The sequence below is a fragment of the Rhinolophus sinicus genome, chromosome 3 (assembly GCF_057876585.1).
Source record: "Rhinolophus sinicus isolate RSI-liver-muscle chromosome 3, RSI-T2T, whole genome shotgun sequence".
Classification (NCBI taxonomy): domain Eukaryota; kingdom Metazoa; phylum Chordata; class Mammalia; order Chiroptera; family Rhinolophidae; genus Rhinolophus; species Rhinolophus sinicus.
In genome coordinates this window covers 199345113-199360342 of record NC_142503.1, presented here as the reverse complement: position 1 = coordinate 199360342, position 15230 = coordinate 199345113, and the positions used below count along the sequence as shown (strand labels likewise).

The window sequence follows — 15230 nt, the reverse complement described above, 5'->3', positions numbered from 1 at the left end:
CCGGGACGGCCACGCGCCGGCTCCTCCCTCCCGGGACGGCCACGCGCCGGCTCCTCCCTCCCCGGGACGGCCACGCGCCGGCTCCTCCCTCCCGGGACCGCCACGCGCCGGCTCCTCCCTCCCGGGACCGCCACGCGCTGGCTCCTCCCTCCCCGGGACGGCCACGCGCCGGCTCCTCCCTCCCCGGGACGGCCACGCGCCGGCTCCTCCCTCCCCGGGACGGCCACGCGCCGGCTCCTCCCTCCCCGGGACCGCCACGCGCCGGCTCCTCCTTCCCGGGACCGCCACGCGCCGGCTCCTCCCTCCCGGGACCGCCACGCGCCGGCTCCTCCTTCCCGGGACCGCCACGCGCCGGCTCCTCCCTCCCCGGGACCGCCACGCGCCGGCTCCTCCCTCCCCGGGACGGCCACGCGCCGGCTCCTCCCTCCCGGGACGGCCACGCGCCGGCTCCTCCCTCCCCGGGACGGCCACGCGCCGGCTCCTCCCTCCCGGGACCGCCACGCGCCGGCTCCTCCCTCCCGGGACCGCCACGCGCTGGCCCCGCACCTGGAAGAGGTCCTTCGTTATGATGGACAGGCGCTGCGTGTGGTCCGTGAGGGCCTTCAGGTTCGGGTTCTCGTACAAGACGTTGTGATAGATGTCCAGGAAGAACTGCAGGGAGTACTGGTACAGGAAGTGTATCTGAAAGAAGGCGGCGGGCGGGGCGTGAGCTCCCCACGGCTCAACGCCACGAGCCCTCACCCGCCTGGGCCACCCACGCGGTCACCTGTTTCAGAGACTCCATGGTGAAGTAGATACTGCTGCAGGCAGTGGACAGTGGCAGGTACTGCTGGGACACGGTCTCCACTTCCTGCATCACGATGTCCGTCTCCTCGACCTTTCTTGTCACCTCGGCCGCCTCCCTCTTGAGGTTCTCCAGAGTCGTTATGATCGTGTCATCGTCCAAAATGCGCCCTTTCACCTCGTTCAGAGCTTGTAGCAGAGATTTCTCTAGCTGCCGTAAACGCAGCTGAAACTCCCCTGAAGGGACCAAAACATCCAGAGTCGGCTGGAGGACTTACCTTCTTTCACAGGAAAGCTGACAGTCTGACATACACCGGAAACATCCCGTCCCTTAATAGTTCAGCCTCCTCCTGCCTCCAGAACCTACGAGCCACAGACCCAGAAATGTACCTTGAAGTTTGAGAAGATCGGAACGTTTTTCGTCCACATCAGGTCTTTCCGCTTTCAGTACTTCATTTAGACACTGGCTTTGTAAGCTGCTACGGGTGACTGTGAAGTTGACAAAGGTGACCCGGGAGCAGAGATCTGGTGGGAACTCAACCTGCCAGGAGGGGTAACAGGACAGTCTGCTTTGTTACTTCAGCTCAGCTGGAACACCCAACATCGCCACATTTTCACATGTGAAGTGCCTCGTTGCTTACAGTTGGATCGCGGGTGGACAGGAAGATGACAAACGATGGAGACAGGTCTATATCCTGGTCACCGAGGGTAATCAGCACTCTGCCCCCGGTTCGCCGGACCTCACGGTTCAGTACTGGGTTCAGAACTGGATCGTAGCTTTCCACATCCTGCAGTCACATGTAAGGAGTGTGATGGTTAGGGTTTTAGTGTCTGGTGTACTGACACCAGCTTCCGACTCCAGACACACCTTCCCAGCAACACCCAGCATTCAGACCTGCCCTGGCCGCTACGATAGCCACTGGCCACGTTTCCAGTCCCATCCCTTGGTCACACTAGTCACATGCTGAGCTTAGTGTGGCTCCCATCCTACCAGCAGACTAAACGTGTCCGTCCATCACTGCACAGAGCCAGTGGACGGTGGTCCAGACTAAGAGGGATTTTAAGTGCAAACGCCGCTTTTGTTGGGTTTATTTTTTAACAGAGCAATCTCAAGGCTTTATCCTTGCTCTGATATCAAATGAAGTCTTGCAGTGTTGAACTGTTGCTTTGTATTATGTAATTCAGTTTGGTTTCACATCACCCGTGTTTGAAACAACCCAGAAACAGCCCTAACGAATCCCCTGGGCAGGACGCAGGTGCACACACACCTGCACCAGCAAGGGGTTACCAAACCGCAGGGCGCTCTCCAAGTTCTTCCTGAAGGCATCGTCCAGGAAGCTGGTCCGCGTGATCTTCCGGTCCTTGTATTCATTCATGATGAACTCTGTGGCCTGTCCGGAGGGGTCAATGATCAGCGGGTACCTGAGGGGGAGGCGGAAGAGCTGTGAAGAAGCCAAGGGAAGCACGAGAACACAGTGGGCAGAGCCCCAACCGGGCAGATGGACACTGCCCCGCACTCAGTGTGGTTTCTAGACTTCCCAACAGAGACTGTCTGACTTGAAGGCTTAATGCTATGATCATCTTTCTGTAGAACTTCTGTAATGAGTGGTGACAGGTCACAGACTCTGTGAAGCAGTTAACTCTCTGGGGCACACACGGGGGGGCCTCCTCGCTCAGTGCCCTGCCCATGCTTGTCTCCCAGGGCTGAGCGCATGAGCCTAGAATTACTGAATTACTGTTCTGAGCATCACTGACGGCCCTTCCAGACAGTGACCACCAACACCTGACGGGCATCTGGGGCACTTCCTGTCTTCTGCGAGTACACACTCCATCCTCAAGAACATTCTCAGATCTGTCATTCTCCACGTGTGCCGGGCCACTGACTAAACAGAAGTGTGCATACTTTGCACTGAGCCGACTCCAGACCTGCAGACTACCGGTGAATCAACAGTCTCACCAGCACCACCTGACGGGATGCGGAGCCATTCGTTCATGGAACCCTAAGGTTTGCGCATAAAAATCAGACACCACCAACACGAGTGCTCCATCGTCTTTGTATCCCTGGGACAATGACTCAAAGGTCCCAAAACATTTAGATGAGATTACAAAGAAATCTGGGAGTAAGTTTCCTTTTTTCTAAAAAAAAAAAAGGAAAAAGAAACCCCAAGGGTGGCTGGGTGTCAGAACCGCCACAGGGCAGCGTGCCCTTCTCGGGCTCAGCCCTGAGGACTGCCCCTGACGTGCAGTGTCGCTGAGTTACATTCCATTTCTTACTCTGGCCTTCTTAACTGAAAAACAGGCAGCAATTTCCCCTGTAACTCTTTCTAGCTGAATATTTTCAGTTATAATGTTGGAAGAGGGTCTGTCCTAATGTCCAACCTGACATACAACCCTGACAATGAATTTCAAACGGTTACACCAGGAACATTCACCACAGAACAATTTAGTCAGATGAAAGGACAACAGGAACCACGCATGCCTCACCAGGAGACCACGTGACCCATGTCAGCACCACACGCCCACTCTCAATTTCTGTTCATCTCTTCAAAGGTGTGTTTTGAATAAAAATGAAACTGGGGTCGCTGCACTCTATCTATATAACCTGCTCTCCCTACCTGTTGAAGCGTTTCAGCATGATCGCATTTTCGGTGCACAAGTCGTCCGCAGGTAGGGAGCTGGCCTGCCAGCGAAGACGCTCATCAGCGTTGGAAAGGTACTCCGTCCTTGCAATATCTGTGCGGAACTGAGAGGGTAGGGCGGTTGGCTGTCCTGTCATGGTGTCCGCTCAGGACAAGTTTACCCAACACCAGTTTGGCTCACATCTTTTTCAACTCTCTACGGACCGTTACCTGGATATTGGCCTGCTGTAAGTGATGGGACCAGGTGGTAAACAAGTTTTGTCGCATCTGCTGGTCAAAATAACCCGCATAAGCAATAAACGCAGCTGACAAGAGACAGTCACCAGCGATGGTAGACATCTGGTTTTTGAAAGTTTCACTTGTTTTTTCCCATCGCTCGCGTTCAGCAGACAAACTCTTCAGAAGAGCAGTGCTCCGGTTTACCTAAAAGGAAGACCCAACAGGAGTTATACAGAAAAGTGCAAATTTGTCCCTCCACATTAGGTGCAGGGTTTTGGGAGGGCTAAAAATAGAAACCCATTCAAGCTGTCATGGTCTCCAAGGAGATGGGGCCCAGATCATCCACAGCCAATGACGACAGTCTTAAAATGTCATCAGCAGGAGAGAGTGCGGAGATTAAGTGTCAGCCTTCTGTGTGAGCAGAGATGGGGCAGGAAGAAGAAGAGGTGGGAAGGGCAGCAGTTGAGGGTTGGCCTGGAGGGAGAGGTGCTGGTGGCCGGGATTAGAGTATTCTGAGGGTTGATGAGGAGTGCAGGCGTTAGCAATGAGGCGGCAGTGGAGACCCTGACAAAGACGCCCTCACTTTAGACTGCTCAGTTGGTTCCTATCTACACGTATGCAGGACAGCGTCATCAGGACCTTAGGACATCACAGAGCTAATTCACTGCGACGGCCATGGTACATGCAGCAAACGCTACTGTGTGAACCCTGCTTCCAGCAAACGGGGCAGCGAGCACAGCATGTGAACTTCGGGGAGTTGGCAGCGAGCCCCAGAGCCCCAAGCCGCGCTTACTTTTGCCTCAACGGCGGCCAGGTCAGCCTTGATGGCCTGGGCCTCCGAGATGAGCACAGCGTACTCCTCCTTGTAGCGCGCGATGCTGGCCTCCAGGTCTCGGATCATCTGCTCTACTTCGTTGGCCTTCTGCTGGTTGTCCTTGGCGTCGTCCTCCAGCTTCTGCAGCTCATTGCGCAGAGGCTCCACCCGCTTCAACATGTCTGCGTAGTTGAGCTGAGCAGGGTGAATGGTAACTGTTATTCAATGACCGGACAGACAGCGTCGCCCGCAGGAGTCCCCGGCCTGCGCGTTACCTGTGCGATCGCCCATTTCACCATGGGGCCGCAGGCTAGGGAGGCCCGGTTCACAATTTCGTAATTGTAGCTTGGGTTGGACATGTAGTTTTTCTTCATCTTCTCCCTTATGGCATCACTGCAAGAGAGGGGTGCATTTCTAAGCACATGTCGGGCAACAGTGAAGGGATGCTTTTAGGAAATCGAAATGGAGAGCCCAGTTCCACCTGTTGGCCCAGTGACCACGGAGGATGAGCCAGAATGACCCCTATTCTAGGTGACAGTGGACACTGTTTCTGAGGACTCTGACCATCAGGCCTCGTGCCCCCTCCCCGAACAGGAGACAGACTAGGGCCGGCTCTGAGGCAGCAGGCGGGTGGCCTCGCTCTGACCACAGCAAGGATTCGGCTCGCAGGGTTACGTTAAGGGATCAGAAAACTACAGCGAGGAGGAACGTGGGGAAGACATCTGACTACATCGCAATGGCCTGGGAAGGCATTTGTGTGACAAATGTAAATGTAACTGACGCTGCCTCCTGGCATCTGACAGCTCACACAAGGCCAGGAGAAAAGGAAAAACCACCTGCCCCCTGAACAGGCCTTCCGCCTCCCGGCAAGTCACCTGATTTCCTCTGCGGAGAAGTTCACGATGGTGGGGATGAAGTTCTCTCTCATGATGACGGAGCGTATCTGCTTCCAGTCGGTCGTACTCTCCCCCAGCAGCAAACAGATGGACTCGAGCGCCAGCTTCACGGCGGCAGGGGGGTTGGCCATGGACCGCACCTCCACTAGGTGCTGCTTCTTTATCGACTTCACAGCTGAGCGCAGCGACGTGTGTGAGGGTGGAGTGGGAGGAAGAAAGCGGGGCAGTGAGAGGGGACCAAACACGGCCAGACACTCGGACTCCAGTTAGGAAAGGGACAGCTGCTCAGAAGGTTCAAGCAAATGTCAGGGTTTCTGTCTGAAAATCCTCTGGAATAGCTTAAGTAGCCGACCTTTCTTACTGTACTAAGGCCAAACTGCGACATTCTGAAAAAAGCAGGATGTGACCTTTGCAAATGTCTCACAAATTCTCATTCGTGCCTTTACCTCCAGAAAGATTAAAAAAATGTTTTTTAAATGTAATGACGACACAGCTATGGGTTAAGCATTGTAGTTGTGCATTTCACACAGTCCAAACAAAGACGCTTTCGATCTGCCACCGTTTAGAAGTTGCCTGACTGGCTGCGTGAAGATGTGGAATTTAACAGTTCTTACAAAATGGCCAGCGCTTTCCACAAGCTGAAACGTAGCTTTCCAGCCTGAACTTTTATGAAAACACTTTTAAGGAATTACTCAGCAGGTGAGGACTAAACAGAATTCTCCTGTAAACCCTACTCTGAATGAAAATCTATAGTTTGGATGGTGCTTTTAATTCATCTTGTGGTGTAACGTGAAAACTACGCATAACTAATTAGGTTATTTGAAACAGTTAAATGCTAATGGGCAGGAAGGGAGCACAGGCCACTTTTAATTACTGTGCAAGTCGCCAATAAAAATAGGGTGACAGGTGCCCTACTTCTTTCTACGGCACTTCCCACGCACATGCAGAGTGACTGTCATCAATCCTTAAATCAGTAATCACTGGGCATGACGGGACCCTCTCAGAAATGACTACAGGATGGCAGTACTGCATACTTCACAGTATTTCTTGGTGACGTTCAAGTCAGGGGTTTATAAACAGAATGTTTAATTGTCACCAGATAGAAAACAACATATCAACATAAAGCTTACTGCGTCCCTTTTTCACCCCCGTCAAAGCAGACTAGCTGTAGAGGACCGCTGCTCTTAGGAGCTGCAGACAGCCCTAAGATGCAGAAGCGGCCTTTGGATGTCAGCAGGGAGGCTTTTGCAGGCGCACACGCCTGGAACCTGACGGAAGCCATGCTCACTCCCCTGCACTCTCCAGCTGCAAGGAGAAAGCATCCTTTCTGGGAAGCAGACCTGCGCCAGGACGCACGTACCATTCTGGGCCTCGATGACAGCTGGCTCCACCTTGTCCAGGTCTTCTTTGACGCTCATTTGCTTGTCTGCAATCACCTCCTGCTGCTTGTGCAGCTGTTCCTGAATTTCTTGGCTCATGACCTAGAAAGGAAGGATGGCTCAGCTCTGGGTAAGCATGGGTTAATCTGCCGAGTGAACCCTAGAACGACACCCCTAGCCCTGCCCCGATTGCCCCCCAGCCCACACAGGCCGCCCTTCCTGAAATAGAAGCAGCACCTTTTTCTTTTCAGCCTCTTGCTGGTCCTTCACCATCTTTTTCAGCTTGTCGTTGGCTGCTGCATTCTTTACCTCCAGCTCTTGGCTCTTTATCCTTAAGTCACGACGCAGCTCTTCTACCTAAATAACAGAAGCCACATTAGGCAAACAGAACTTAAGGGACCTCACTGCGCCTGCCCCAGGACGCAAAGCTGAGGCCTGTGACGTACCTGGTCGACCGTCTCTTTGATCTTCCTGAGCCCCACATTCAAGTGCATCTGCTGCTCCTCCAGCTCGCTGCGCTTCTCGTGGAACAGGTTGGCGTAATGGTTGATGAAGTCCAGGTAGTGTCGAGGCGTGATGGCCATGGTCCTGCCCCCTCGTTTGGCTAGCCGAGCATTAGCCTTCCAGAAAAGGAAGTTAAAGCTTTCACTTTCAGGACATTCTCTGTGATCTGACCTCAAGAAACTCTAATTGTTCTGCCTGCTGGACCTCAGTGTGACATGGTGGCATGGACCCTACCCTCAGGAATCACACTACTGGAGTTGGGGTCTTTAGATCTCAAAAGGCCCTTAAACCTCGAAGCTTTCTCCTCAAATTTCTCTAAGATGAGGAAGGTGATTACGGCAACCAAGGAGGTGTATTTCACAGGAAAAGGCTCCCCAAACTGGTAATTACCACGTAAGTGTTAGTCGTGCCTCCTCTACCTACTGCTGCTTTTCAGTAGATACCAAAAGAAGAGACGCACCAGCAAGAGGGGCAAGGCAGCACAGGCTCCAAGTCACCAAGTGCTCTGGTCCCCTCTGCCTGAAGGGAGATGTGTGAAGCAGGGCAGTGGGGAATGGGACCACAGGGGAAGCCAGGAGGCCATGCAAGTGGCCGATGGGACACCCACAGGCTCACAGTGGTTTTCACAAAGCTTTCCAGATGGGAGTGGACTGGACTTTTCTGGAGCAAGGGTCAGTGAGCTGTGCAGCCGGTAGGTCAGACCCTGCCGTGGCCTGTTTCCAAGTGCGACGTGGTGGTGGCAGCAACGCCCTCATACGGCTGCAGGGGCTTCTGTTCCAATGGCAGAGCCCCGCAGTCGTGCCAGACACCTGTCTGCCCACATAGCCTGAACCATTTACAGAAAAAGGATGCCGATGCCCGGTAGAGAGGACAGGACAAGGGACACAGTAGCAGTGAGAAGAGAAAAGCAGAGAGTGCTTTGCAGAGGAAGAAGCAATGGAAGCAGTACAAGGGCCGTTGACAAGGAGGCTGAGCTGTCACTGACAGAGGGAAGAGCACAGGAGAGAAGCCCACTTCTTGCGGGTGATGGCACCGTGTCAAACACGAAGGACCGTAGGCTCTATTTCTGAGTCAGTTTAGTTTTACTTTAGTACAACGGTTACTTTTGCATTTCCTGATCTCAAAACGGAACCCACCTGGTGAAGAGTCTGATGAACAAACACACAGCTATTGACGATAGCTTCCCGATGTGATGGCGGCTGCGGGAGTTTGTCATATACAACTGGCATGTAATCAGGCACGATATAATTCGGCTTCTCCAGGTCCATTTTACTTGTGAATTCCTTGCCAACTTGATACAGTGCTTCTGTGGACCAGTCTCCAAACCAATTCAACACACACCTGCAAAGATGCCCACATCTCAGAACAGCTACCAAGAGCAGGCTGAGCCCTGAACGGAAGCCTGCTGTTGGGACCGAGCTGAGCGCAGACCAGTGTACCTGTTGAAAAGTGCCGGGGAGGTGGCCGCGCGGTCCTTGAGTCCCTCCGAGGATGGGTTCATGGTGAAGACGACGTGGAGGTTGCGGATGACCTGGCTGGTGAACCACTTGTACAGCTCCTCGTGCGAGTCCAGCATCAAGCCCTCCTTCTGGGCGCCCTCTTTACACTGGGTCATCAGGGTGGCGTACTCGTCTCCTTCGAAGAGACCGGGGACCTAGGAACAAAACAGCACTCTCCCTGACTGGTCCTTGGCACCCGATGCCACGCAACATGTGACACGATGCAACACATCGCTGACTTACCTCTCCATTGGCCAGAAGCGTATTCATGCGCTCCAGGAATCCAGAATCTAAAACATTGGACTCGTCCATTATAAAGGCGATCTTTTCATTTTTACAGCCGGAGCGTCGCAGCACCGTCCGCAGATCCTCATCAAAGTCCTCTCCTGTGTACTTCCTGTGGACCTGCGGAAGCGCGGCGGGTCAGGCCCACTCAGGCACGGGGCCACGTGCACCACCCACAAATCCTCGTGGGTTATGAGGCTGCGGCCAGACCCACCTTAATCTGGTACACGCTCAAACCATTCATCCAGGCCACGAAGCGGGACAAGGTGGTTTTCCCCGCACCACTGACACCAATCAGAAGCAAGTGGCCTTGAGGTTGGCGGAATATTCTGAAACATTATCAGGAAGGAAAGATTTTAAGGCTTTCATGCTGCGTCCCCTTTGACACTCTGCCCTGAACTTTTTCAGGATTTAGTCAACAACACTTCTAACGTATTTTAACTTGAATTTGTACATCAGACATTTGATGAACAATTAATTATTACTTGCCAGGCCCAGTGGGCTGCAAAGAGCAGTAAGACATGGGCCTGTCCTGCAGACACTCAGATGACACGAGGAGACAGACCCAATTCTAGCAGGAGGCTGAGGGGCTGTAACCATGGTAGGTGTAAGGTGCTAGGAAGAGCTGAAGGAAGCTCTTAGTGGGAAAGTTTAGGACAGTTAAGCTGGACTTAGAAAGCAAGAAGAGAAGAGAGGAGTCGCTTGGCAGAGAAGGCTGAGGGGGAGGTAGCGGGAGGTCCGTCGGGAGATGGACGAGGCCTGGCATGACCGCCCCCCACACTGACCCTAAATCAAAGGCAGCGGAGGCAGGAGGTAAGGCTGTAACAACAAAAAGCCCACCGGTCAATCCTGAGCACGTGGTCCAACACTTCGTTAAACAGGACCAGAGGGACGTCCAGCTCTTCCTCGTAGAAGACTTTCAGCCTTGCTTTGACATAATCTCTTAGCTCTTCTTGGTCTACTGGGATGTAATCCTGTAGGAAAAAGGTAAGACCAAGTTACTAAGAAATCATCTTAGTTATTAAACCAAAGTCAGTTATACTTCCATATACTAAGCAGCTGTTAAAAATGCAACAGAAAAAAGTATCATTTAAAACGGAGCAAAAAAAAAAAACTAATAAGTTAACTAGAACTGGATCAAAAAACATGGAGAATCTTTATAGAGAAAACTGAATTTCACTGAAGGACATCACAGAAAACCTAAATAACTGAAGAGATATACAATGAACATGGAGAAAAACACATACTACTGTAGAAGTGTCACTTCCATCCAAACTGACATCGAAAATCAATGTAATCCCACTCAAAATCTCAACGGTGGATGGCAGTGGTTGCTTCAGTGCAACTTGACAAACCAATTCTAAGTTTCATTTGGAAGAGGAAAGGGCCCAAATGGTCGAGCTCTCCCTAAAGAACCACAGACTTATGGCTGTAATCGAGGCTACGTGGTTTGCATAGGAAGTGATAGATCAATAGGACAGAGCTTGGAAATAAACCCACTCCTAGGGAAGCCTAGTATGACAGAGTGACACTTCAGAGTAAAGGGCCATTCAGCAAACAGCACTGGACAATGTCCACAGGAAACAAACTCACTTCATACACAAAATTACTAATAGATTTAAATGATGTATCTTCAAGAACAACTGTTTTTCAAAAGACACTATAAAGAGAGTGAAAAGAAAGCTACTGGAAGACGAAGTTGCCTATAAATGATGAAAGATTAGTATCTAGAATCCAGAAATAAATAGAAATGAAAATTGTAGCAACACGAAGGAAAACCTGCCTTGCCCCTTCTTGGCTACCACGCCTTTGCTTCTGTGGGGCCCTCTGCCTGGCATGTACTTTAGACACTCAGAAGAAGGCCTTCGAACCCTTCAAGACCCAACGCAGGGGTCAGCTCTACCGAGCTCTCTCCCAGACTGAGCCATGCCCATCTGCCTCTCCCCTTGTAGACCCTGAGCTCCTGAAAGGAAGATTGTACTTCGCCCTGTATCAGGAGTGTACTGAATGAAACGCATAGCAAGACTGTAACTTACTGAAACGTTCCAATCTCTTTTTCAGAGAAAAGGACAACTCACGGCTATTCTGGAAATGTCACCTTTAGTATTTTAGCATGTGAAACATTTTCACACAAATTACTCACAATTACCCCATTTTTAGTGTGAGAGAAATGAAAGCAAAGGGGTGGGAGACTTCTTTCACTGCAAACCCGCCAAAGCAACCTCGTCTACTGGGGGGAGTGACCAGCACACGGGCGTAAGAAGCACACAGCCAGTCAGCCAACCAGAGCCCTGGGACTTTCTACCCCAAATGATCAATGGCTGTAAATACACAGGCCATCGTCATGCCTACGATCACAGCTCGTTACAGAGCACTTCCAAACAAGGTGTTTTGGTTCCAAGAGAACACTAACTACAGGACAGAAGGCAGCAATGAGTGCAGGGCCGCGTCACCTTTGACAGCCAGTTGCTGTAGAGGATGGGCCGGCCCATGGCCTTCTCCTTGTCGATGTTGGGGAAGTGCTTCAGCGCCACCATGTCGATGTTCTCGTCTGTCCAGCGCCGCTCCTCGTCCCCCACAAGCCTGTGGGGAGAAGAGCAGTGGACGCCTCTGAGTCCTGGAGACCGTGGTGAGAGAACACCAGGTGTGGTGTGTGCAGCTACTCCAAGGGCTGGAATCGCCTCTACCAGAAATCTTTTCCACGAATGGAAGAACCTAAGACGCTGAACTTAAGACGACTTAAGCAATCCAAAATTTTAACATGAAATATAAAGACCCTCAGAACTATGGCACGACTACCCTTAAAGAAATTCCCCTAAAAAGGTTCAATCACATTGATTTAAAAAAAATGAAAGTTTGCTTCATTTTTAAGCTTGCTTAATATACATGTTCTGAGTACTGGGGCACCAAGGGCACAGAAACAAGGACTGCAGGTTGTACAGCTTTGCGGGCAGGGCAGGGAAAGCAGGTGAGACCGACTGTCCCTACAGGGTGGGAGGGCCTCTGAGAAGCTGACTACACGGTACACCCAGCAGGCTTCCAGCTGAAGGTCTAGTGAAGGCACCCACGTACTAAAGCCCAGAGAGCTGAGACGCACAACTGCCAGGGCTGCACTGGAATCCAACCTAGTTTGCTCTGGTATTTTGTAGCTCAAAACTCTTCTTTTAAATTAAAACAAAAGCAAAAACGGACAGTGAAGGTAGCTCACATAACAACAAAAAGACAACACTTTTAAAGTGGGAGAACCCAAAACAAGAGCTAGAAATAGGGCTTGCAGGGCTAGCGGCCCCGCTCTGCCTTGCCTCCCGCATCGCGCAGCCTGGCTCTTTGTAAATGGCTCTGTGACTCCAGAGTCCGGCCTGAACACCAGCGATGGACAAAGAGGCAGTGTCCCGAGACTCCTTGAAGCCTGGATGAGAAAAGCCGCTGGAGATGGGTGACTGGTCCAGAGGGATAACCGCTAATGGCATATTTCTTAGTTTGGAGGGACCACCTACCCTGAGTCCTCCCAGGGGAGTAACTATTAACTAACTGCTACCACGTACCACACCTGAGATGAGCAGTGACCAGAGGAGCTTGTCCTACTGGGACTGTGTCCTGTAGACGGGCCACCTCGGGAAAACTCGCACTCCCGCGGGAGCAAGGGGACCCTGCCCTGCCCTCCCCCACTCTGAGCACCTGGTTCACAGGCAGAAAATTTCCCCAAATGATTTGCATCAGGAAACTGTGGTGTTGCATTAAACAGTAAGTCAGTTGAGGTTTGCTGTTTATTAGTAGTTAAAGCAACAAAAATTTAACTTTTTCTCACTAATCTAAACTGAGCCTAAAATTCTGTGAAGGACTACAGTGCTAAAATACATAAAATTAAACATGTAAGAAAAAAAAATGACAAGGCAAGAGCCACGAAAATGAAGAATTTATTCTAAAACAATGATTGTATGGAACTAAAATGAATGCAAGGAAAAAATTCTGATTAAAACATGTCAACAGTTTTCAAGATTCCTTGAAAGATAAAAAGCTTCAGCTTTTTACTGTGACACTTACGGTGGCTCAAACCACAAACCTGTGATAAATGCTGATCACTAGTCACTAGCAACTCTTCCGCTTAGGTGCTGGTCACTTAACTAGGAAAAGTCAAAACATACAAGGCAAAAGCTGCCACTAGAGCCAACAGGTAAAGGAGAAGACCGTGTCCCAGAGAGCCAGGTGCAAATTCCGGATGACAGTGAAGACTGGAGACGAGGAGGATGGGGGTTATGGGACCCGTACCCAGGGAGTCGTTAGAAGGCCTGCAATTCACCACCAATCTCTATGCTTTGACAAGGTTATCACAGGTAACTAACTACCTCGTGTGAGTGGTACTCTGCCCAAGGCCACACAGCAGGTCACCAGTGGTGGGCAGTCACAGTGCACTGTGACCCCATCACACCAGGGGTGCTTGTGATCGAGTCCCAGATGCAAGGCTGCCCTCACCGCCTCTGCTCCCTCCCATGCCCCTCACAGCCTGGCTCCCACGTGGGCAGGCCAGTCACACACTGACCCGAACTCAGAAGGTTGGAAGTCGGGGAACTGGGGCTAAACAGACCCTTGGTTTTACCTGTCTTGGAAGAGACGGAGGGCTTCATGTGCCCAAATCCGAATGAGGCCTTCCACAGGCAGAGTCTCCAGAGGTCTCAGGGCCTCAAAGATGCCGCGCACCCACCTGGTCATTTCACGGGGTGAATAGATGTAGTGGGGCTGTGTGTCCTGAGTGAATCTTTCCTGCGGGAGTTGGAAAAATGGAAATTACATGTAAATCTCTTAAGACATGAATAGTGATTAAAAGGTAATTGCTGTGTAACTTTTTTATATTAAAAATAAAGAATCTAGACTCTGGAATATTTAAGGATGAATTAAATGTTGAAACTACACCAGGACAACTGTCCAGCAAAATGAGATCCAAGTTGCTCATTTTATGTTGGAAAAAAAAAAAAAAATGAAACTATAAGAAAATTCTTCTGAAAATATTTTTAAAAATCTAACTCCCGAGTTGAGTCACGGGCTAGGGAGAAAATAAAAAAATCTAACTCCTAAGTTGAAAGAGAGCCTTCTAAGCATGATTTCAAAAGCAGAAATAATTAAAGAAAAAGATTTACACAGATGACATAAAAAAATTCTGTAGGGAAAAAACCTGCTATTACATAAAATTAAAAGCAAATACTGGAAAAAATATTTGCAATATACCGACAGTGCTCACAAAGCCCTAAGAGCCAGATGGAGCATCAGTGGAAAATCCCACAGTTCTCTCATGTGACCCCTTGTTAAAGGGCTAAAGTGAGAAGCCTTCACAAAGAAATGCAAATGAGAACCGCTTCTGTTCACTCAGTGGGCAAAGACCTTTTTAAATACTGTTAAAATGTTAACGAAGATGCAGGGAAGGAAGCATTGCTGGTGGGAGTGTAACCGGTCAACACGCAGTCAGTACAAACACTGCCGGAGAACAATCAGATAGATGTTCACATCTGTACTGTTGAAACAAGTGCACGTGTCCTTTTGCAAACTGCACAGTACAGTCCCAATTTCCTAAAGGAAATCAGGTTGTGCACATGTGCAGGGATGAGGACGGCAGGAGTAAGTACGGAAATGCTCGCAGTCGCAATACCCGGGCAGGGAATGATTGGATGGCGGACTTTGGAGAAAGGCTCAATGTTCCCATAGAGTTCTTGGATGGCTAGAGGGCAGCGTCGCCTACCTGAGACATGGTGTAGAACTCCACCATGGCAGCGGTCAGTGGCTCGGCGTACGTGCGCAGCGATGGAATGAGCCGCAGCATGGCCCGGTTGAAGGTGCCGTAGATCTGAGTCAGGGAGGCGGGCCCCGGGTAATCCACGTACACCACAGGCACGTGACGCAAGAACCTGTGCCAGGACAGCCGGCTCAGTCCCTCCCGGGAGGAGCAGTGTGTCCGAGCACAGCCCTGTTCTGGGCCTGGACCCGAGGTGCTTCCTCACCCACCTCCACAGGTGGCATGTCAGTCACCTGAGGCCACACAGCCTGCCCAGGACGGGTCTGGCACAATGGTAGATGCAAAATGCTTGAAAAAGATTCAAGCAAAATAGGGACAATAATGCAGGCTTATTTCAGTCTCATGTTGGCCTTGCAGACAGCTCTGAGGGCACTTCACTACTGCCCAAGAAAATGCTTTTATTTTCAAGTGTGTTGCCTAGTATTAC

At 51.0% G+C, this 15230-nt stretch overlaps 1 protein-coding gene across 1 annotated transcript in view; it reads right to left on the bottom strand.

Annotated features, from left to right (window-relative positions):
* Positions 1-15230, bottom strand: part of DYNC1H1 (dynein cytoplasmic 1 heavy chain 1) — a 61843-nt gene that overhangs the window by 7540 nt on the left and 39073 nt on the right. The window contains exons 41-61 of the mRNA XM_019747152.3: positions 14750-14915; positions 13616-13779; positions 11472-11601; positions 9859-9992; positions 9233-9347; positions 8977-9138; positions 8674-8888; positions 8371-8575; positions 7177-7350; positions 6968-7087; positions 6712-6832; positions 5331-5526; positions 4731-4848; positions 4435-4650; positions 3633-3845; positions 3399-3526; positions 2052-2205; positions 1425-1571; positions 1174-1324; positions 767-1020; positions 547-681 (exon numbers count right to left, since the gene is read on the bottom strand). Coding sequence (XP_019602711.1) covers positions 547-681; positions 767-1020; positions 1174-1324; positions 1425-1571; positions 2052-2205; positions 3399-3526; positions 3633-3845; positions 4435-4650; positions 4731-4848; positions 5331-5526; positions 6712-6832; positions 6968-7087; positions 7177-7350; positions 8371-8575; positions 8674-8888; positions 8977-9138; positions 9233-9347; positions 9859-9992; positions 11472-11601; positions 13616-13779; positions 14750-14915 — 3418 coding nt within the window. The remainder of the gene's footprint in view (positions 1-546; positions 682-766; positions 1021-1173; positions 1325-1424; positions 1572-2051; positions 2206-3398; positions 3527-3632; positions 3846-4434; positions 4651-4730; positions 4849-5330; positions 5527-6711; positions 6833-6967; positions 7088-7176; positions 7351-8370; positions 8576-8673; positions 8889-8976; positions 9139-9232; positions 9348-9858; positions 9993-11471; positions 11602-13615; positions 13780-14749; positions 14916-15230) is intronic.